Raw genomic sequence first — 21,954 nt, 5'->3', positions numbered from 1 at the left:
TTTTCGCGAAGCCCCACGAGGCTACAAAGTTTCGTTCGTTTCTCGGCTTGGCAAAGGGGTCAAAATGGCAATTGAATCGTCGGAAGAATAATAATAATAATAATAATAATTAAAGCCGCAAGCGGCGATGGCGGGCCCTCGCTCGCCCATGCCACCGCGGGGCCTGAGGCACGCCGGGGCCGTGGCGCGGAGCAGAAATGGAGAAAAAACCTGGAAGGAGGCCAAAAACGCAATGTTTCGTTCATCCACCAGGGGGCAGTCACCGCATGTGGTGTGGTGCGTTCAGGGGCCGCCCCTCATCACTCGTGTGAAGTTTGGAGTGAATCGGACAAAGCATGAGGGAGTTATGAGCAGTTAAAGGTTCGTCCACTAGGGGGCAGTAATGAGATGCGTGCAGGTGTGTTCAGGGTCAGTCCCTCATCACACATGTGAAGTTTCGTGGAAATCGGACAAAGCATGAGGGAGTTATGAGCAGTTAAAGGTTTGTCCACTAGGGGGCAGTAATGGGATGCGTGCAGGTGTGTTCAGGGTCAGCCCCTCATCACACATGTGAAGTTTCGTGGAAATCGGACAAAGCATGAGGGAGTTATGAGCAGTTAAAGGTCCGTCCACTAGGGGGCAGTAATGGGATGCGTGCAGGTGTGTTCAGGGTCAGCCCCTCATCACACATGTGAAGTTTCGTGGAAATCGGACAATGTTGATGCAAAAAATGGCACTTCCGGTTTCCACTAGGGGGCCACATGAGCGACACCCCTATCAGATGGAAGAGGTCTCCACCCTGGACCTGTCTATCAAATTTCATGATGATACGAGTTCATTAAAGCCATCAAAAAGCCAAACGTATTTTCATGGCGAGGAATTGATGGTAGCCACGCCCCCACAGGGACGCCATTACTCGTAGCTTCACAGTGTTCATAATGTAGCTTCACCAACTGGTTCTGCATGTTTTAGAAGTGGAATGAAGTTGATGGGGTCAACTATGTATTTTTAATGAATTTTAGTTCACTTCCTGTTACCACCGGGGGGCGCTATGAGCGACGTAGGCAAATAATATGTCGGATCGTTCAGGGTCTCGCCATAGATTTTTGCACCAAGTTTGAAGCGTCTACGATCAACTATGTGGGCATGAGAGTCGTTCGTATTTACATGGCGAGCACCGAAACAGTCGCCAAACTTGGGGGCACGCCAGAGGCCAAGCCCTTTGAGCTACAGACCTGCGGAGCACAAGATAAGCTCAGCTAGGTATGACGATGTTGCGTACCTAATTTCAACTTGATCGGGCGAACGCTGTGGGAGGAGTTCAGTTTAGGCGGGAAAAATCAAAACCAAAATGGCCGACTTCCTGTTGGGTTGAGGTCATGAGGTCAAGAGGCTTTTTTGCATATCTGGGTATAATACATATGTGTACCAAATTTTGTGAGTGTAGGACAAAGTTAGCAAAATTCCCTATGGGCATTTTTGGACTTTGTAGGGGGCGCTATTCCGCCATTTTGCGTCGACCGTGTGCGACAACTCAAAAATATCGAATTTCGGATCCGGCCGGACGCCCATGCAAAAGTACACGCATTTTCGCCTTTGGGAAAGGGGTCAAAATGGCATTTTAAGAGCGCAAGAATAATAAAGAATAATAATAATAATAATAAACAGCGCGATTTCAAAAGGGCTTTCGCTGGGCGACTTGCAGTCGCCGCTCGGGCCCTAATAATAAACATTTGCATTTCGGGGAATTTTGCGCCAGGTCAGTGGAGTACTTGATTACTTGCTTGCTTACTTGTTGTTACTCGTCGGCTGGCACGTCGACTAATGTGGATGTCGAATAACAATAGGGACCTCCCTGGGTCGTTGACACAGGCTCGGGCCCTAATAATAAACATTACAATATCTGGGATATTTTGCGCCAGGTCTATGCAGTACTTGGTTACTTGCTTGCTTACTTGTTGTTACTCGTCGGCTGGCACGTTGACTAATGTGCATGTCGAATTACAATAGGGTCCTCCCTGGGACGTTGTCACAGGCTCGGGCCCTAATAATAATAATAAGAATAAACATTTGCATTTCAAGGTAGCGTTTTTTCCTGCCAGGTCACTTGAGTACTTGATTACTTGGTTGGTTACTTGTTGTTACTCGTCGGCTGGCACGTTGACTAATGTGCATGTCGAATAACAATAGGGACCTCCCTGGGTCGTTGACACAGGCTCGGGCCCTAATAATAATAAACATTTGCATTTCGGGGAATTTTGCGCCAGGTCAGTGGAGTACTTGATTACTTGGTTGGTTACTTGTTGTTACTCGTCGGCTGGCACGTTGACTAATGTGCATGTCGAATAACAATAGGGACCTCCCTGGGTCGTTGACACAGGCTCGGGCCCTAATAAAAAGAAACATTACAATATCTGGGGTTTTTGCTGCCAGGTCTATGCAGTACTTGAGTACTTGCTTGCTTACTTGTTGTTACTCGTCGGCTGGCACGTCGACTAATGTGCATGTCGAATAACAATAGGGACCTCCCTGGGTCGTTGACACAGGCTCGGGCCCTAATAATAAACATTTGCATTTCGGGGAATTTTGCGCCAGGTCAGTGGAGTACTTGATTACTTGGTTGGTTACTTGTTGTTACTCGTCGACTTGCACGTCGACTAATGTGGATGTCGAATAACAATAGGGACCTCCCTGGGTCGTTGACACAGGCTCGGGCCCTAATAATAATAAACATTACAATATCTGGAGTTTTTGCTGCCAGGTCTATGCAGTACTTGAGTACTTGCTTGCTTACTTGTTGTTACTCGTCGGCTGGCACGTTGACTAATGTGCATGTCGAATAACAATAGGGACCTCCCTGGGTCGTTGACACAGGCTCGGGCCCTAATTAGAGTTCTCAACAGGCCTGTCTATCAACCCGGCTAGATGTGCTGGTTTGGGCTGAAAATAGACAAAACTCTGGTCAGGTCTCGCCGCCTTCTTTTTTTTTTCAATAAAACACACTGGTTGTACTGTGTATTGTAAGGTGCCCAGAATCTGTTCATTTTGTTCATGTTTTGTTGATTATCTGCTAACAGCAACATGTAGGCTACAGGTTAGTTCATTATAGTCCAGTCATTTTATGATAAAAGGTAAAACAAATTGCAACAGAAGCAAACTAAACTCAACTAATTTTGTATCCTCAACATGACCTGAGTGAGGGAAAAAAGCCCCAAAGAATCCCATTAGGGGAAAGTTTAGAAAAATACCCAAATATAGCCCATTCATACGCAGGCAAATTATTTTTCTCACGTGAATAGGATAAAAAGATTAGCCTTTAGATATGTCCATGAAAATTACCTAGTTAATTACTTACATTAAGATAAACAAAAAATGTATAGTAAGTTTTTTAAAATTGTTTGTTAACATGAGCAAATGGTGCATAATCTAATTACATATGGCTAATTTGCATACAACACCAGATCTAAACACTGGGTATAGCAGGTGAAAATGTCTTGTTTAATCTTGTTGACATATTACAGTAAAAAAAAACAACTTAACATTGAACTGAATTGAACCCATTTAGGCTACCCATGAGCATTAATACATACAGTAGAGACAGGGAGGAAGAGAGATGGGGTTTGGGGCCATGAGGCTGTTTCTGGGAGAAAAGTCTGAGGGAAGAACAGGAGACAAGGGTAAGGAGAATGCAAAAGACAAAGGGAAGGTCAAATAAAAAGTGGCTGGATCAAACAATCAAATTACGTACACAATGCACAACTAGAATCTCATCTTCATCCTTGTCACAGGCCATCTGCATTGAGTTTGTACAGTTCACTCCCCTGCATGAAAAATTGCAGCCACCTGGAACATTTCAAGTGGTTTCGTGTTGAGTAACCGATGGAGTCAACTCATGCCAATTTTCATGTTGGTACCACCACAGCACCTTTATATATATACCTGTGCTGTCAAAACGGTGGACTTTATACAAATTTCAGAAACAATAAAAAAAATATTCACATATTTCTAGAGAGGAAGTTTAGTTTAGTTTATTCATTTAGGTATTTATTTCATTCATTTATCGAGCATAAAAAAAATTTTAAAAAATGAAAGGAGGAAGAGTTGGTGTGAGGAGTGGTGGACAAGGAGGAAGGGGAAGACCAAAAACTATCATGACCATGTCCTTGATCATGGGACAAAGAGTCCAACCCAGTGTGAGCAGATTCTCTGTGGCAGCAGCATCAGGACATTGAGAGCAGATAACAGGGTTCAAGAAGCACTATTGCTGACATGGTCCTTCAAAATAATGAGAGTGATTGAAGACAGCGTCTCTGTCGACTATTGACTGTGTCAGATCAGACCATTGTTTATACACATTTATTTAATTCTGTTTCACAACAGTTCAGATTAAAATTGATACAAATATTGATTCTGGTTTTTGTCCTGGTTGTAAAGCTGTAGTGCAGGCTGTCAATCTGTCTTCTTCTGTCCTTCACCAGTCTCATCAACATCAGACAGGAACATGTTGTAGTGTCTCTCTGATGTGTTGACAGCACCGAGTCCTTTCCTCACTGTCTCCAGCCTAATGACCTGTGTTGTTTCCAGGGTGGAGCTCTGACCTGAGGGTGGTGCTGGTGGGTCCGGAGGGAGTGGGGAAGAGCGCAGCAGGAAACACCATTCTGGGGAGGAACGAGTTCGACAGTAGGCCCAGTCATTCATCTGTGATACGGAGATGTGAGAAGAGAGAAGTTATGGTTGGTGGTCGTAGAGTCTCTGTGGTGGACACCCCCGGTCTCTTCAGCTGGGTGCTGACTGACAACCAGGTGAAGACTCAGCTGGAGGAAGCTCTGAAGCTGAGCTCTCCAGGTCCTCACGTCTTCCTCCTCACCATCCGGCTGGGAATATTCACTGTAGCGGAGCGGGAAAGTCTGGAGGTTCTGGAGAACATGCTGAGTCCTGATGTCTCTAAACACACCATGGTGCTGTTCACCCACAGAGACAGACTGGAACGGGGCCGCATCGACCCAGACCAGTTCATCAGTAAAAACAAGGCCCTGCAGCAGCTTCTGAAGAACTGTAGTGGTCAGTACCAGGTGTTCAACAACATGAGGATGGAGGACAGAGATCAGGTCCAACAGCTGCTGGACAAGATAGATGTAGTCTCTGAGGGAGGACGTCGGGTTTTTGAAAAGAAAAGACCTTAGTCCACAGTGGTAATGACTGGAGATGGTGGGAGGGGTGGTCAACCTTTGTGGAGTCAGTTCACTAACTTCTTAAAGTAGGGACAAAAGAAGTGAGGCAACACTGACAGATGAACACAGAGGGAAGTATCAGATTAATCTCCTAAAATGCATTTAATCACTAATCCTACATTTATATTCATGAGGTCATAGACCTGCACAGACATGTTGAGGGGCTCTGTCTATAACCTGAAAACCAGAAGACCTCCATCCAATCAGCATCGACCTGATGTAAAATGTGGTTGTTTAAATGTTTCAATTGTTTCAATGTCCGAAGATGAATACAAGTTTGAAAATGACTGGGCCTAAGTTCTTCTAGAGCTCAGATGATGAAGCTCCTAGTTGACCAGGGGACTGTTGTTCCAAAGTAGAATAAAGAAATCCAGGATGAGTGGAAAAGCCAGGTTTTGTCTAACCTGGCTCAGTCTCAAGTTGCTTGAACAAATATGATGATGAGCAGTGGAAGTTGATTCATTCCACCAATTTCTTATAATCTTTACACAGCACAAATAGCCAACATGTGGCCAAAAGTGCAAAAGGTGAAAATGTATTAAACATAAGAACATTATGCAGTCTGGTGCTGATAACAATGTTCAGATGAGGCATACAGTATAGATTATTTTGAAGGTGTTTGCTCACACATTAAATGTTATTCTTATTTTCTTACCTCAACCGATATTTAGGCCAATATATTTTTTGACATTTTATAAAAATTAATCTATCAGCCTTTTTGCTTCATTGCTTTTTCATGAGAAGCCAGTGATTTATAGTACTAGCGGTCATAGAAAATATCATGTAACCGAAATCAAGAAAGAAACACATGAATAGGCCTAATTATGAAAAAAAAGTATAAATGTTTTGTGTTTTTAGTTTAGAAATCAGGCCAATACATAAGAACATGGAATAACTGCATGAAATCTGTATGAATCTCTCTCTCTCTCTCTCTCTCTCTCTCTCTCCTTCTTCAATCTGTTTTATCATGTTTGTTGTTGTTGATGGACCGCTTGTTGTGTCTGCAATAAAGATTGATCAGAAATCAATATGTTTTTATTATTAGAGTGGCTGCTGACTTCACAGATAAAGACAACAGAATCAACAAGCCTGGCTGAAGTCACACACACACACACACACACACACACACACACACATTGGTTCAGACACTCAGTACGTTTACATACAGAGCTTAATCGAGCTAGGCTCAAAATTCGATTTTGGCGTCAAGTCGGATTTCTGTCCTTGTCTCAATATACATGCAACTGAAAAAAACGAATAACTGACGGGGTCCGCCCCCTCATGCGGCGTCACCCGTTGTTTCAGCGGGTTAATACGCCCCCTGTCCTGTTGACTTTTCTGTCACCTCCTAAAAAACTGAATATAAACAACTTATAAGCTTAATAATAAATTCTCAACTGCAGTTCCCGACCAGACGCGCCAGTCTGGGCTGGATGCGCCCTGAGGATAGGATACGGGCTTCCTTTCTCTCTCTCTCTCTCTCTCTCTCTCTCTCTCTCTCTCTCTTTTTTTAAAATAAAACACTCACTGGTGGCGCTGTGTGAAATGCATTGAATCGGCGCTGATGTTGGGGTTTTTTTTCTTTACTTTGCCGGGTTCGGGCGGCTTCTCTGCTCCACTTGGTGCCGTCTCTACGGTTGTGGAGCATGAACACATGCATTGTCCAGTTATACTCCGACTAAGGTGTATACATGACGGAGAAAATCGAATTCCAATTGCATTATCTGGGTGTCTTAATCGGAGTTCTCAACTCCGATTTCAGTCGGACTAAGGTGTTTACATGCACTTCAGTTGTCCAGTTATAGTCGGATTAAGGCAATAATTCGTTTTTTTCAAGTGTCATGTAAACGTACTGACTGTTGGGAAACAGATCGGTTCTATGACAACAACGCAATAATTACTTTAACTGGTAATTAGTTACTTTTATAATGTAGTAACTCTTTGTAGTAACATTTTGGGGAAAGTAACTATAGCTAATTTTTTTTTTTTAAGTAACGTTCCAAACACTGGTCCCATGGATCTAAGATCTGATGGATCTTACTGGTAGGAGTCCTGACTCAGGCCTGAAGTCTTGAATCCAACTCTCAGTCCACCGATCACGCTCTTTCTTCCTCTTCAGTGAGCTGGACACTGCTCCTCCTGTTAACACACACCCAGACTATTTCAACAGATAAAGGTTTCAGACAATCCTTAAACTGGATGTTTCTCCCTTTACAGCAGCTTCAAAAGGATTTTAAAAAAACTAGCCTACTGCTAACACAGCCTCCAACATACAAAATCATTATTTGAGCTAAACAAAGCAAGACTCAGCTGGTAAAATCATTTATCACTGACCATATAAGTTTGTCTTTGGAAGTCTTAACTATGTACATCTGTGTCATAACATTCAGATGTAAACATACAAAAATAACAGTTAAGAGCTTTTCCAAGGCACCTGAGTTCACCTCCTTCAACAGATAAAGTGTTTCAGACACTCCTTAAACTCCTTCCACAGGTTTAAACCAACACTAAGGAACTTTTCAACCTTCATATAATATTTTCATAACTTTGTGATGGTACATCGACTTACAACAGGTTGAATGACACCTCTGTCATGGCCTGAGGGGGTCTGTATCATTATGGTCTGTATCGCCTTCACTGGCACTAAGCAGCTTTGAGGAGCATGGTAGGAACCCGGCTCTCACTTAAGTTTCACTTTCACTTTCGCGAGTCACGACGAGGAGGGAGTAGGCAATGTGGCACCTTTCCGTCGGATTGTGTATGTGTGTTTACTGAGAAATGATCTGCTGGTAACAAAAACTTAGTTTGGACGTCTTCTGTTGATTTCCATGCACCAGGAGATCAGGATGTTCACGGCGCTACGCGCTGGTGCTCATGGGAAATGGAGTCTTCCTTCAGGCAAAACACTACCGCTTTGGGCCACTGGCGCCGCCAAATTCAACCAAAATTGAAAGTTCTTAAGTACTGCTTTAAATATCACATTTTCTTCTTATATTCTTACAGAGAAATAACTGGATGCTGTTTCTCCCTTTGCAGCGGCATTAGATACCGTTACCGTAAAGCGTTTACCAACTGCTCAAAAATGTCAAAAAGAACAGACAAATGAAACAACATGAATAAACCTGGGCAATTTGTGTCTGATAATAAACTGAAACAGGAAACTCTGACAGAGTTGTTTTAGAGATGATTGATGAAAAACTGTCACTGAAGGCAACGCGTATCAGTGGTTTTGCATGAATTTCCCTCTAAAACAACTCTGTCTGGTAACGTTGTGTTATTATCTCATAGCGTGGCGAATGTGCAAGTCACAACTTGTCCACCAGAGCGTTGTGGAGTTGTTGGATTGTGTATTTGATGAGTTTGATGAGGGAAACCAAGAAATCCCATGAGCCTCCGTAGCGTAGCTCTGAGCAGCTCACGGCTCTGCTCCGCCGTTCTAAAAATAGCTTGCACCGACAATTACAGGTAACGAACCTACTGCTATGACTATAGGGATTATGGCAATGGGACAATTTGCCAAAATATTGAACTATCCCTTTAACACTCCTCTGTACAGAGTTATAATCACTATCTTCTGACTAAGGCTCTGAATCAACTCTGTACAGCAAACATCCCATTGTTCTGTGTAGTCATTGGCAGCCTTCATTTTTGTTACTTTTGGATCAAGCGATCAAATGTAAAAACAGTCTCAGTTTGCAGAGAGAGGATTCAAGGAAAGGGTGTTACTTCCAGTGTGTGTTTGTAAAAGGAGCTGTAGAACAAAGACCAGGGGACTTTCTCTGAGCCTCGTCTCTGGTAAGTACATGAACTCACTGAGCTGATGGTTCCACTCTGTCTGTGCTTGTTTCAATTTTGAATGTCAGTTCTCAATAAGTAGCCACCTGTTAAATACAGATGATAGATGTTATGCCATTATTGATTGTGCTTATGACTGTGATTCTTTGTCACTTCCTGTGGATTCTCTGTGTGCAGCACAGTCAGCCTCTCCAGATTTACTTTTTAACTCTGAGTGTCTGAACACTGAACAGACAGATGTTGTTGTTAGTGGCTGTAAGGACGGACTGGACCCGGTGTTGCCTGCTGGTTTTACTGGAGTAGTGTGAGCACGACAACGCTGATGTTATCTCTGAAAGAAATGGCGGAGCTGGGGCGGGGGTTTACAAAGTTACGCGGTTACAAAGGAGCCCACTGCCAGACTACTACCAAAAAAAATAAGTCAGAAAGTCAGACTCTTACTGGTGTGTTAAAGAGAAAAGTGTCACAAAACAAAGCAAAAAACACAGTCAAGACAAGACTACAAGGTAATGTGACATCATAGTTCATCATAATAGTTTCCATGTCAACCTCTATCAGTCTCCCTCTCTCTGCGTGTGTTGTCTTTTTGATAGTGGTCTTTACTCGTTATTTGGGAGTTTTCTTATGAAAATAACTTTGTTTACTGTAAGTTAAAATCACAGGTCTCTCAGTCCCTGACTTCTCCTAATGTGATGGCTTCTGAATCTTATAACTTATTGAAATTAAACACACTGGATGTTTAAATATTTACCCCAGACCGCCGCTGCATATAAACAGCTCTTGTGTCACAGGTATTATTACTGTGTTTCCGTTTTGTGGTTTTCACGCATCTCTTTTGTTTCTCACCACTTCACTACTACATGTAGGCTATTTTGTATGTGGATCGAGAGAGAGAGAGACTTTTTTATTCTACATGTACTTTGTAGTTCTTTGTAACTCTGAAGTTTATTGTTGTTTTGTTTCATTGAGTCTTTATGCTTTGGCAACTGACATTGATGCCAATAAGACAAATTTGAACTGAATTGAATTGAATTGAATTGAATTTAGAGAGCGAGAGACACACAGAGAGATCACATTTGCACATTTACATGCATGTCCTGCTTGGCTGCTAGACTCCTGCCTCATCAATAACTCTGCATGTGTTGCACAATAATGCTAGATAATAGATGAGATGTGACAGTGGAGCAACTTAAACCTTTGTGAGTTATAAATCCATCAACATAACTTCCTTGTGGGGGCTGACAAGTCGCCTTCCACTTATTCACAGCTTAGATATGAGTCATATTTCAGAAAAGCCCCATTCGTGTTTGTTCAGATGCGAACATTAACTGATGAAGTCTCTTGGATGAGAGGTGAAACGTCTTCCAAGACAAATAACCAAGTCCAGTTGCATTCAATTTGAATTTCCTTGAGATAACTATGACCTGGACAAATGAGAATATTCACAGGCTCACTCACTATTTGAATTTGTTTCCAGATATTTAGTTACCGGTAATTGTGACGTTGCTGAAACATGCACAGTAGCAGTCACAGTAGTCATTTCTTGTTGTTTGAACATGATGTAAAACTTCACATTCCCTACACAACATAATGGTCAGATAGCAGGTACATCAACTCTGGAACAAGGTCTGCTACAGGAAGTCAGTCTGTGCTGAGTTTTTCTTTGGAGATCGAGAGCTGTCTCTGTCTCTTGAGGACAATTTCATTATTTAGAGGCACTTAGTATGTACTTTGTGTGTTTGTTTTCTAGTTGAAACTTTCCAATCATGGCCTCAGCTGGTGATGAGACCATAGAGACTGCAGCCCTGGGAAGACCATTCCAGCTTGGCATGCTGTATGACTGCAGGAGGGACCTTCTTGTTCCAGGTAGGACCTGATGATGTGTTCAGACCCTCAGTGAAGTGAATCGTAACATGAAGACATGGATTACATCTTTAAAACTATTACCACAATTCATTGACTTAACATTTTAATTTCATTTCAATTCTTTATTTATTCAGGGAAGCCAACTGAGAGCAGGCTCTCTTTTTCAATGACGCCCTGATTACAAAGATAAGAATGACAACAACAGCAACATCGACCAACCAAACAAGCAAACAAACAAAACCAAACACAATTATAAACAAAGTACACCATGTGATCATCAAGTTGGTAATGTCAGAATTTGAAGTACGTTGAGCAGACACAAGGAGAACAGCATAAAACTAGAAAGAGTATTTTCTAAAGGAAAATGCGTGTGATTGCTTAAAGCCATTGCTGAACCATGCTGAATTAGCAGAAGAAATTGAAAGACATGCAAGAAACATATCTAAGGCAGGAATTGAACCCACAACTTCACGACTGGTAACCTGCCACACTACCCATATGGCCACAGTGGACCTGAGTTGCAATGAGATTTATACTATCAGGAATCAAAGACTGTCCAATGACAGCTGAATAGTTGGAATCAAATGTCAAGCAATGATGTGACATGACTGAGGCAGGAATTGAACCCATGACCTCATGCACTAAACCTTTACTTCACCACTCTGCCACAGCAAGCACACACTTATCAAGACTGTTGTCATTGATTGTAATGTGATGATGTGCTGCAAAGTGTGGTCAATCAATGAGTCTCACAACAAACACCTGTAACCAATTGACCCTTCGCGTAAGCCCCGCCCCCTTGGTTACTGTTGCTACGGCGGGCAAGCTTTCACTCCCAGCCATGCTCCTGGCAGTATTTGGTATAGATTTCAAAGGAAATATCAGCAAATGTCTGGATAAACTGTTCTGAGATAATAGAGAGAAGAAGTCACAAAGATCATTCAGAGTTTTCAGTGACGTGACTCGCGCAGGAGGATAAAACATCTGTTCAACGACACGACTGGACAATGTACAGAGCAGCAGTAAGGACCGGTAATTTTACCGTCTATCAACCCACGAAGACTTACGTCATCTCACTGGTCATGAAACGTTGTCAAACTGCAAGTTTTTGGGCGACTGTGAACCACATACAGCTTTCGCTGCTGTTTTGTTTTCTCCCACCGCTGTATCAGTCAGTGAAAGCAGTCCCTGCCTGGAGGATCCCTCGCCTAAAAGCCCAGGTAAAAGCCCTAAAAGCCCAGGTAAACGCGGTAAAAGTACAGCTGTCATTTCGGAGGTGAACATATGGTTATCCCCATATTTACACTTGCTGAAGTCGAAAAAAAAGTCAGCTCGTATCTGAACATCTCTATATTGCTGCTGCCGCCGCCGCCGCCGCCGTAGTAGCAGCAGCAACAACAACATCCTTCTCTACAAACAAATGTTTTTCGTCCTAGTCTCAAAATGTGTCCACAAAAGCAAACATAATGACTCGCTGCGGAAAGCTTGCCAGGCCTATAGTTACGGTTGCTAACGTAGGATTGGACAATAGCCATTTGTGGGAGGAGTTGGCGAAGGGTCAATTGAAGGCGGGGGAGGGAAGGGGAATTCTGTCAGTGACGTCCATTAGTGGGCAGCGCAGGACAAGAAATTATGAATACAAATCATTAAAGAGCTTTGCTTTGTCTCTGCTGCGTTCTTGGTTTTCAAAGTTCCAGTGCAAATCAATCTTAGAGTAGTGGTATAAACAAGAAACATGTTCACATAAACCAAGATTGAAAGAGGTAAAGAAAAAAGTTAGGGGCATGCAGTATATGCATTGTCAACTTTGCTCATGCGAGATTTGAAAATAAGCCAGACCAAGTGGTATTAGTTACAGTCCAAAGAGGCTGACACACTATCAACAAAACAAAACAAACAACAAAAAGACAGCATCACCACACCAGAGACACACAAACAGCAATAAGAAACAGATAAACAAACAACAGCAAAAAACTGGACAAACAATTAGGCAGAAAACCAACATCGCCAATACCAGTATACTACAGCTGGACAGCTCAGTACAAGATGTGGGACAGTGGGTGATTTTGCAATGCAAAAACCAGGTCATAACTCTTGTTCGGGTATATGAGAGATGAATGTGAGATCATTCAATGATAGCTGAAAGCTTAGCAAAATTGTGAAAAAAACCAAGAAGTAGAAAATAGGGGACTTATGTACAAGGTGTGACTATTCGGAGTGAATTTAAACACAATATAATGCCATTCACAGCAAGTAACAAACTGGAGCTCCATCTGCTCGGCTCTGAAAAAAAATGAACTAGGTTGAATGGGAGCAGAGAGCTCCCTGGCTGCATTTAAAACATATTTAAAATTATTCTTTAAGTCTCTTTGCTTTTTTGACAATATTTTGAGACAGAAAACAAATATGGCTACAAACTGTGGCCAAAATCATGTGTCTAGAGTTTAATTTGTGGCTGTGGTGTCAGTTTAGCCAGAAAAAATCCTGAATGTTTTTTGGCTGTCTCCTACTCTAGCAATGATGTCACCACTCTATGCTCTGCTCGTTAGACGCAATACACACCCATTATGAAGTTGGATTTTGTGAAAAATGTTAATAATTTTAAAACGTTTAAAACATTAAAAGATGAGTCATACAGACAAACTTTTAATTTATATATTATTATATAATTATATATATAATTATTATTTTATATATTAATATAAATCTTCAACAGTTTCAGATATTTGGCAGTTTTAAAATCATTAAAAACCTTGACAAAATCCAACTTTATAATGGATGTGTATTGCGTCTGACTAGCAGAGCTTAGAGTGGTGACATCATCGTTAGAGCGGGAGACAGCCAAAAAACATTCTGGATTTTTTCTGGCTAAACTGTCACCACAGCCACAAATTAAAGGGCCCATATTATGCAAAATCAACTTTCTACTGGTTTTGTAGTGGTCCTATGTGTTCCCATGGCCTTTCTATGACGCCTAGAGGTGAAAAAAGTCTGTTCACTCTCCGGTAACTTCTCATCAGTCCATACAACAGTGCGCTCCTCAGTTTCACTTGTTTTTTTATTTGACAGTTTCACACAGAACTTTCTGATGGTAGTAGGAGTCTCTCCATGTTTCTCCTTCTGCCACAGTAAAATTTTCATCAAATCAATGCCCGACCCCTGTCCCAATGTCAACACTGGCACATGTACCTGTAGTGAAAACGACACCCTCTCCCCGTGACAGGTGTGGAGTGGACGTGGTTTACACATATTATTTGCATTTCAAGGTGCAGACACAGAAATGGCTCGTTCGCAGGAGAGCTCTGGAGAGCCACTTTTAGATTACTGAGATGTAGAGCTGCAGATTGATTTGGAGACAATACACTAGGAATACAATATGGTTGGACAACTTAGAACCATGTGAAATGGTTGAAAAACAGCATAATATGGGACCTTTAAACTCTAGACACATGATTTTCTCCACGTTTGTAGCCACACTTGTCTTCTTGCTAAAAATCTAGTCAAAAACGCAAAGAGACTTAGAGAATAATTTTAAATATTTTTTAAATGCAGCCAGGGAGCTCTCTGCTCCCATTCACACTAGTTCTTTTTTTTTCAGAGCCGAGCAGATGGATCTCCAGTTTGTAACTCGCTGTAAATGGCATTATACTGTTTAAATTCACAAAATATAGTCACACCTTGCACAGAAGTCCTCTATTTGTACTTCTTGCTGTTTTTCTACTATTCTGCTAAGCTTTCAGCTATCATTGAATAATCTCAAATTCATCAAAGTCTCAACCTCTGTTTTCTTCAAGTACTATAGTCCAGAGGTTAAGGTGGCAGCTTCTCAACCACAAGGTCACTGGTTTGAGTCCCACCTTGCCAACTTTGTTAGTGTACCAGTCTCTGTGAACTTACAGTAAACTAATAACACTTGTTCTGGCTTATTTTCAAATCATGCATGATGCATTTACCTCTTTCTATCTTGGTTTATGTTAACATGTTTCTTGTTTATACCACTGCTCTAAGATTGATTTGCACTGGAACTTTGAAAACCAAGTAAGCAGCAGAGAAAAGCAAAAGTCTTGAATGATTTGTATCCATCATTTCTTGTCCTGCACTGCCCACTAATGGACATCACAGGCAGAATTCACCTCCTCTCCCCCACTTTCAATTAGCTACAGGTGTTCGTTAAGAGACTTTTCTTTCTTTTTTTTTTAAAGCAGAAGTCATTAAGCTTCTTATACAGGGGTTTCTTTTTATCAACCTGTATTTAATGGGAGCATTGGAAAAACGTTTTAAAGTAAAAAAAAAAAAAAAAAAAATTACTTTCCTAGTAAAGCATTACTTTTTGGTTTAAAGCTGCCCTGTGGAGCTTTGCTCATTACGAGCCATCAGCCGTGTTTTTTTTCGAGTAGGCTACTGCAACAGTCAGTCTGCGCCGTTCGATGACGTTGAACCCCCCCTTCCCTCCCTCCCTCCCCGAACGGTAAGTGCAGGTAACCAGGCAACCAGGTGACTGGCGAAGTAGGAAGAGAAAAAAAAGTTGTGGTCATTCAGCTTTGGCATTTATTTAGGGGTGTGACCTTATAAATGTGTAAACGTTTACACGGAATGAAACTGTAAACGTTTAGTAAAAAAAAAAAAAAAAATCCCTAAACGATATCTAGGCCTACACGCAATTTATTTTCATATTTTTATACATAGGCCTACATTTTGGGGGGGGGCTGGGTGAAAAATAGTCCCGCACACTGTCTTAATTTAGAGAAAACTATGATTTAATAAAAATGATGCTGTGACGCGCTTCCCTCCTCCAAAATGTGTGTAAGTGCGTTTTTTCTTTCCTTTTTTCTTGTCTTTTTTTGTTTTGCGAGCGAGTGTGATGGCGCCGCCACGCCGGGTCAAACATTGCTTTTCTGGTTGCCAAAAAATATTCTAAGCAAATATAGCCTCCCTAAACACAAACAAATAACCTTAAACGGATTGAACGAGGTGTCTCGGGACATTAAAGACGGCCGAGGACTGACGAGACGCCTCTGGGCTGGTTGCTCCTGCCCGGTCTGTCCTCCTCTCATACACACTTCAGCACCTGTCCTGGGCTGCACCGTGTCGGCTCGGTTCGGCTCGGCTCGGTCCTCATTTTAAATGACTTTACTCCTTTTAAAAGTAGTGTAAACAATTTACTGTTCTGATCACTCATATGCGTACATAGGCTATACGTTGCATTATTATTAGTTATAGCTACTTCAAAAGTAAAGGACGGTGGAGTGAGCCAAGCTGTAGCCCAGGACAGGTGCTGAAGTGTGGGAGAGGAGGGAGAGACTCGGCTCCGCGGGGCTCTTGCAACTAGCGGCGGATCAGAGAGGGCGGAGGACCGACATGACAGGGGGTCTTGGTCTCCTGGTACCTGTGCGGTCCAGGACCGCGGAGGTCAGCGAGAGGGGGGGTACGGTGGTCGACTCTGAACGCGCTCACCGGGCGGATCTCTCCAGTTACGGTGCGGTGCGTGTCTGGGGGGGAGGGGGGCGGGACGAATCCGCCGTCGGGTCTCCTCCGCTCCGGTGGCTGCAGTGTCAGTGCTTCCACCGGCTGCATATCAGACTAGACAAAAATAAGATAACATGTTCTTCTTCTCTTCTGTTTACCAGCGCTCTAAACCCTACGTCAAATCCGAACGTGTTGCGTTGCAAACGTAATTCCCTGTGCGACAGCGCGGGAAAGTCGCTCCTCAGAGGCAATTGCGCTCCTGGGTAAACCAGGGACTGTTGTGTGGTGGAGATGCGTTCAATGATCATCCTAATAAGTCGTTTGGCAGTGGCTGCAATGTAACGGACATTGTTTTATATGTATAAACTCCACAGGCCAGCTTTAAGTAACTGAGTTATGAACTGAGTTACTTTCAGTAACTAGCACAACACTGGAGAAGACCAACCCACTCTTTCATTTAAGACGCAGTGATGGGTGAAGAACCCATCGCCTGTAATAAAAGTGTGAAACACTGCATCAAGAGACCTCAGAATGGAGGAGGCATGCATATACAAAATGTCCCCATTATCAAAGACAGGCATAATTGTTGATTGTACTATGGTTTTACATAGTATCGATCACGATTTATTCCTGAAGAGAAAACCAAGTTTCTTTTTCAGTTTTTTGATTAGATATTCAATATGCGTTTGGAATGACAGCCTACTATCCAACCAGATGCCCAAATATTTAAAATACTCTTGAGTCCTAGAGAAGAACATGCATTTGGTCTTCTATGGGTTCAGAACAAGCTTATGCTCAACAGTTAAAGCAGTTAAAAGCAGATTGTAAATTCAAGACTGTTGTTTCTGGTGTGGGACCAGTACTATATAGAATTGTACCATCCGCATAATAATGGAAGTTACAAGACATGGAGGACGGAACAATATTATTTATATATAGTGTAAATAAAAGAGGACCTAGAAATGACCCTTGAGGTACACCTTTGTACACATTAAGTAAACTTGATCTAGACCCATCTGCTACAACAGTCTGTGTCCTCCCAGACAAGTAACAACTAAACCAATTTATTGAGGAGTATTCAAAACCCAAAGAAACCATTTTTTTTAAAAATAAAATGTTATGATCCACAGTTTCAAAGGCTTTCAATAGATCAATAAAGAATGCAGTACAGTGCAGGCAATTATCAAGTGAATTGATTATGTCATTGACAACCAGTGTTGCAGCTGTTGTGGTACTATGACCAGGGGCCGTATTCACAAAGAATCTTAAGGTTAAAAGTAGCTCCTAAGGGCCGAAATTAGGAGCAACTCCTAAAAAAGGTGGGCGTGTCAGTCTTAAATTTAGGACTCCTAGTTTTTTAAAATAAGAGTAATTCACAAAGTATTTTAGGCCTAAAAGTAGCTCCTAAGTCTGGGAGAGCTTAAAAGTCCTCGTAAGTAAGACCTATTCACAAAGAATCGGAAATGGCTGCAGGCAAATGTATGGATGACTGAAAGAGGATTGGTTGTTGAGGTGCCGCCAGCACTCAACAACCAATCACCGTGTTGAGCGCCTCGAATTCGTGCACGAGAATTGACGTAATCCATAGCAACGGGGCGTCACCAGGGCGTCACTCTTACTTTGCTCTTAGTGATTTATCCTTATGTGGCAAGGTGAAGAGGGCCCGGGCGGGGATTGAACCCACACCTCCCGGGTAAGAGTCATGCGCGCTTGCCAGTCACCCAAAGGGACATCCCTTTGGCCAAGTAGCCAGGGCACATGATCAATTGGAGGCATAGTGACAGGAACCTCAACTGTCACACTTAGTAAGAGTAGGACTCAGCGGCTTTGTGAATAGCTTTTAAGAAAAAACTCCTACGTAAAAACTTTTAGTGCGAGTTAGGAGCACTCCTAGCGGTAAGATAAAAGGCTTTGTGAATACGGCCCCTGGCCTAAACCCAGATTGTTGTGGCTGAAGAATATTGTTTACCTCCAGGAAATGCCGTAATTGCTTACGTTGTGTCATTTATGTGTCAACAGGTGTAACTCTGTGGGATCCAGATCAGCTGAAAAATAATACAAATGTTCAACATCAAAATAAGACTGAGTTCAATGTCACCACATCAGATTCAATAGAAGAGAAGTCAAATTCATTACACATCTCTGGCTCTCTGAAGTTGAGCATCTTGGGGGGAATGGTGAATATAGATGGATCAGCAAAATATTTCAAAGACACAAAGAAATCTGCCAAACAAGCACGCATGACTCTTCAGTACAAAACAACAACAAAGTTTGAATCATTAACGATGGCTCACCTGGGTCGTGGACAGGTGGCTCATCCTAATGTGTTTGAGGACAACACTGCCACTCATGTGGTCACAGCCATCTTGTACGGGGCTGGTGCTTACTTTGTGTTTGACAGAGAATCATCATCAGAGGAAGATAAGAAACAAGTGGAGGGGGAGGCTAAAGTCATGTTCAATAAACTGAAATTCCTCAAGGTAAATTGTGAAGCATCTTTCAGCATGAACGAAGAAGAGAAAGCAGCAGTTGAAAAGTTTAGCTGCACATTTCATGGAGACTTCAAGTTATCTTCCAACCCAACGTCCTTCAGTGATGCTATGAGTGTTTACAGAGACCTTCCTAAGACGCTGGGAGAGGATGGAGAACATGCTGTTCCTCTCAGGGTGTGGCTCTACCCTCTGGTGAAGCTGGATTCAAAAGCAGCAAGACTCCTAAGAGACATCAGCAGTGCTCTCATCAGAATCTCTTCAGAAACAATAGAGAGTTTGAACCAGGCAGAGATGAGATGCTGTGACCTGCTGAGAGACACCACAGCTGCAACATTTCTTGCCATGGAAAAGAAGTTTCAGGATTTGATGCAGATGTGCAAACATTACAAGTATGACTTTATGCAGAAGCTCGGGTCAATGCTTCCTTCAATCCGAGGGGGTGGGAAAGAGGAAAGTGCCCTGGAGGAGATCCTCAAGGCACATGAGAAGTCACCATTCAACAGTAAAGACCTAAATCAGTGGCTGAAAACCAAGGGGAAGGAATCAGACACACTGAAGTCCTGCCTTAAGCAGCTGGAGGAACTAGATGTGAAGATGGATGATGAGCTGGATGACCTCTTGTCTGATTTAAAGGTCAGAAATGTTGTGTGCTTTTCATTTACCTCAGTAGAGCAGCCTGATAGTTTTCTGGTCAAACTGTCCAATCACCTGACACCAGCAGGAATGATGGACACAGCTGGAGAATCCTCTGATCTAACCACCAGAGACTTAGACTGGCTCACCACTGATACCAGACAGACTATGAGGAGACAACTACAACTGTTCAAAGAACTGAAGATGGTGAACAGCAGTGATGACACCAGATTCATATCTGCATCAAAATATGATGAACGTCATCCAGGGGCGTGTATTTTCATATATGAAGATGGGTCTGATGAACCAGTCCACTTTGTTCCTCCATCAAAACCTGCCACCCCAACCGCTACTGCTGGTTCATATGACACAATAACAGCTAGAGCAGCACCTGAACCAGATCCTGGATCTGTAGAGTACAGAGTAGAACACAGAATCAAACAGGAAGGAAACCCTCAGTGGGCATCTGAACCACTGAAGAAGAACCAGGAGGAAGTGACTCTGTCAGGACTCAGACCAAACACTGAGTATGAGATCAGAGTCACAGCTGTGGGCAAACTCAGCTACACTGTCAGCAGCAACATCTGCACAGCTGTGACCCCCCCAGCAGCTAGTCCACCAACTCAGGTAAGAGACACCGAAGTGAAAGCAAACTCCATCACTCTGACATGGAGCGCCCCAACTGTCCAAATGTGTGATGTAAGAAGGTACATCATTGAGTTCAAGGAGGAGGACGGCAGTCAGTGGATGAGCACAGACACCACGGAGGAGGTGTACACTTTCACTCTGATGAACCTTAAACACAGCACGGTCTACTCCATCAGGATGTGCACAGATGTTGGTGTTGGACTGAGTGAGCCTGGAGAAGAGCTCAAGATTCAAACTAAGAAAGAACCACTGGATAAGACAGAGTTCACTCTCCTCCCAGGTGATCCACCTGTCTATCTGTTAAATCTGAAACGAGCAGGAGATGGTCAGTTCAACAAAAAGGTTTTTGGAAGGACGCCAGCAAAAGATGCAACAAACAAAACCATCATGGTTGTTGGAGCCACTGGATCTGATAAGACCACCCTGATCAACAGCATGATCAACTACATCCTAGGAGTCGACTGGGAGGACAACTACAGATTTAAACTGATAGGTGAAGAAACTCATAAATCACAAGCGTGCAGTCAGACCTCAGAGGTGACAGCCTATCAGATCAACCACAGAGATGGTTTCCAAGTTCCATACTCCCTCACAATCATCGATACTCCAGGGTTTGGATACACAAGAGGAATCACACAGGACAAAAAAATCACAGACAAAATCAGAGAGTTTTTCTCTGTCTATGGTGGAATTGACAGCATTGATGCAGTGTGTTTTGTAGTTCAGTCAGCATTAGCTCGTCTGACACACACACAGAAATACATCTTTGATGCCATCCTCTCCATTTTTGGGAAGGACATTGCCAGAAACATTGTTGCTCTGGTCACGTTTGCTGATGGTAAATCACCTCCAGTCCTGGAGGCCATCAAAGCTGCTGAGATCCCATGTGCTACAAACCCTGATGGCTCTGTTCTCCCTTTCAAGTTCAACAACTCTATGCTTTTTGCCAAAAAAAAAGGAGCCACGACCGATGAGGACGACTTTGATCACATGTTCTGGAAAATGGGGAAAGTCAGCATGAAGACATTCTTCACTCATCTATCCAGCATGGAACCTCAGAGTCTGACCCTGACCAAGGAGGTTCTCCAAGAACGTAAACGTCTTGATGCGACTGTTGAAGGTTTGCGGCCACTGATACGAAAGGGTTTGTCAAAACTGGAGGAAATAAACATGACAAAAGATGCACTCAAAAACCACGAGACCCACATGAAGGAATATGAGGACTTGGAAAGAGGCATAAATATGCCACGCGGACCCGTACCAACATATGTCAAAGAGAAGAGTACATATCAGGACCTGAAGAAGAAATATGAGGAGGCATTGGGAGAGAAGATGAACACAGAGAAAATCTTGAAACAGCTGGAAGTAGAATATGAGGAGGTGCAGAAGAAAATCATAGAAATGACAAGAACATTAGATAATTGCCTGAAACGTCTGAGAGAGATCGCACTCTGTCCAGATCCGTTGTCCACTCCAGATTACATTGATCTCCTGATACAGACAGAGGAACGTGAGGCCAAACCTGGATTTAAGCAGCGTATCGAACAGCTACACAGCGTCAGAGAGCGAGCAGTTCTTCTGAAGAAGGTGACAGAGGGAGAAGATCCACTCAGTTAATGTTAACTTGAAAACATTCTAAAACCAGAACCTGTGAAACAATTCCCCCAGTAAAAACAGTTAATTAGCGTGACTGTGGGGGATGAGCAGTAGTTTTAGTTTCTATGTAGCAAAATGTTAACTATGCCTGCTTTTATAATTTAGTTTCACCTTTTTGTTTTTATTCAAATTGACGTGATAAATAGTTTAGTTTTATAGACTCTCTCTCTCCCACACACATATTTTAT

At 42.6% G+C, this 21,954-nt stretch overlaps 1 protein-coding gene across 1 annotated transcript; it reads left to right on the top strand.

Moving 5' to 3' along the window:
- The first annotated feature begins 10,768 nt into the window (after window positions 1–10,768).
- Window positions 10,769–21,742, top strand: LOC146969730 (uncharacterized). The gene is made up of 2 exons (XM_085804699.1): window positions 10,769–10,871; window positions 18,357–21,742. Exons 1-2 carry the CDS (start codon window positions 10,772–10,774, stop codon window positions 21,725–21,727), a joined length of 3,471 nt encoding a protein of 1,156 aa, XP_085660825.1. The 5' UTR covers window positions 10,769–10,771; the 3' UTR covers window positions 21,728–21,742.
- The last annotated feature ends 212 nt before the right edge of the window (window positions 21,743–21,954 follow it).

The sequence above is a fragment of the Trachurus japonicus genome, chromosome 17 (assembly GCF_045865225.1).
Source record: "Trachurus japonicus isolate A0001 chromosome 17, Traja_1.0".
NCBI classification, from domain to species: domain Eukaryota; kingdom Metazoa; phylum Chordata; class Actinopteri; order Carangiformes; family Carangidae; genus Trachurus; species Trachurus japonicus.
This window is presented reverse-complemented; position numbering and strand designations above follow the sequence as displayed.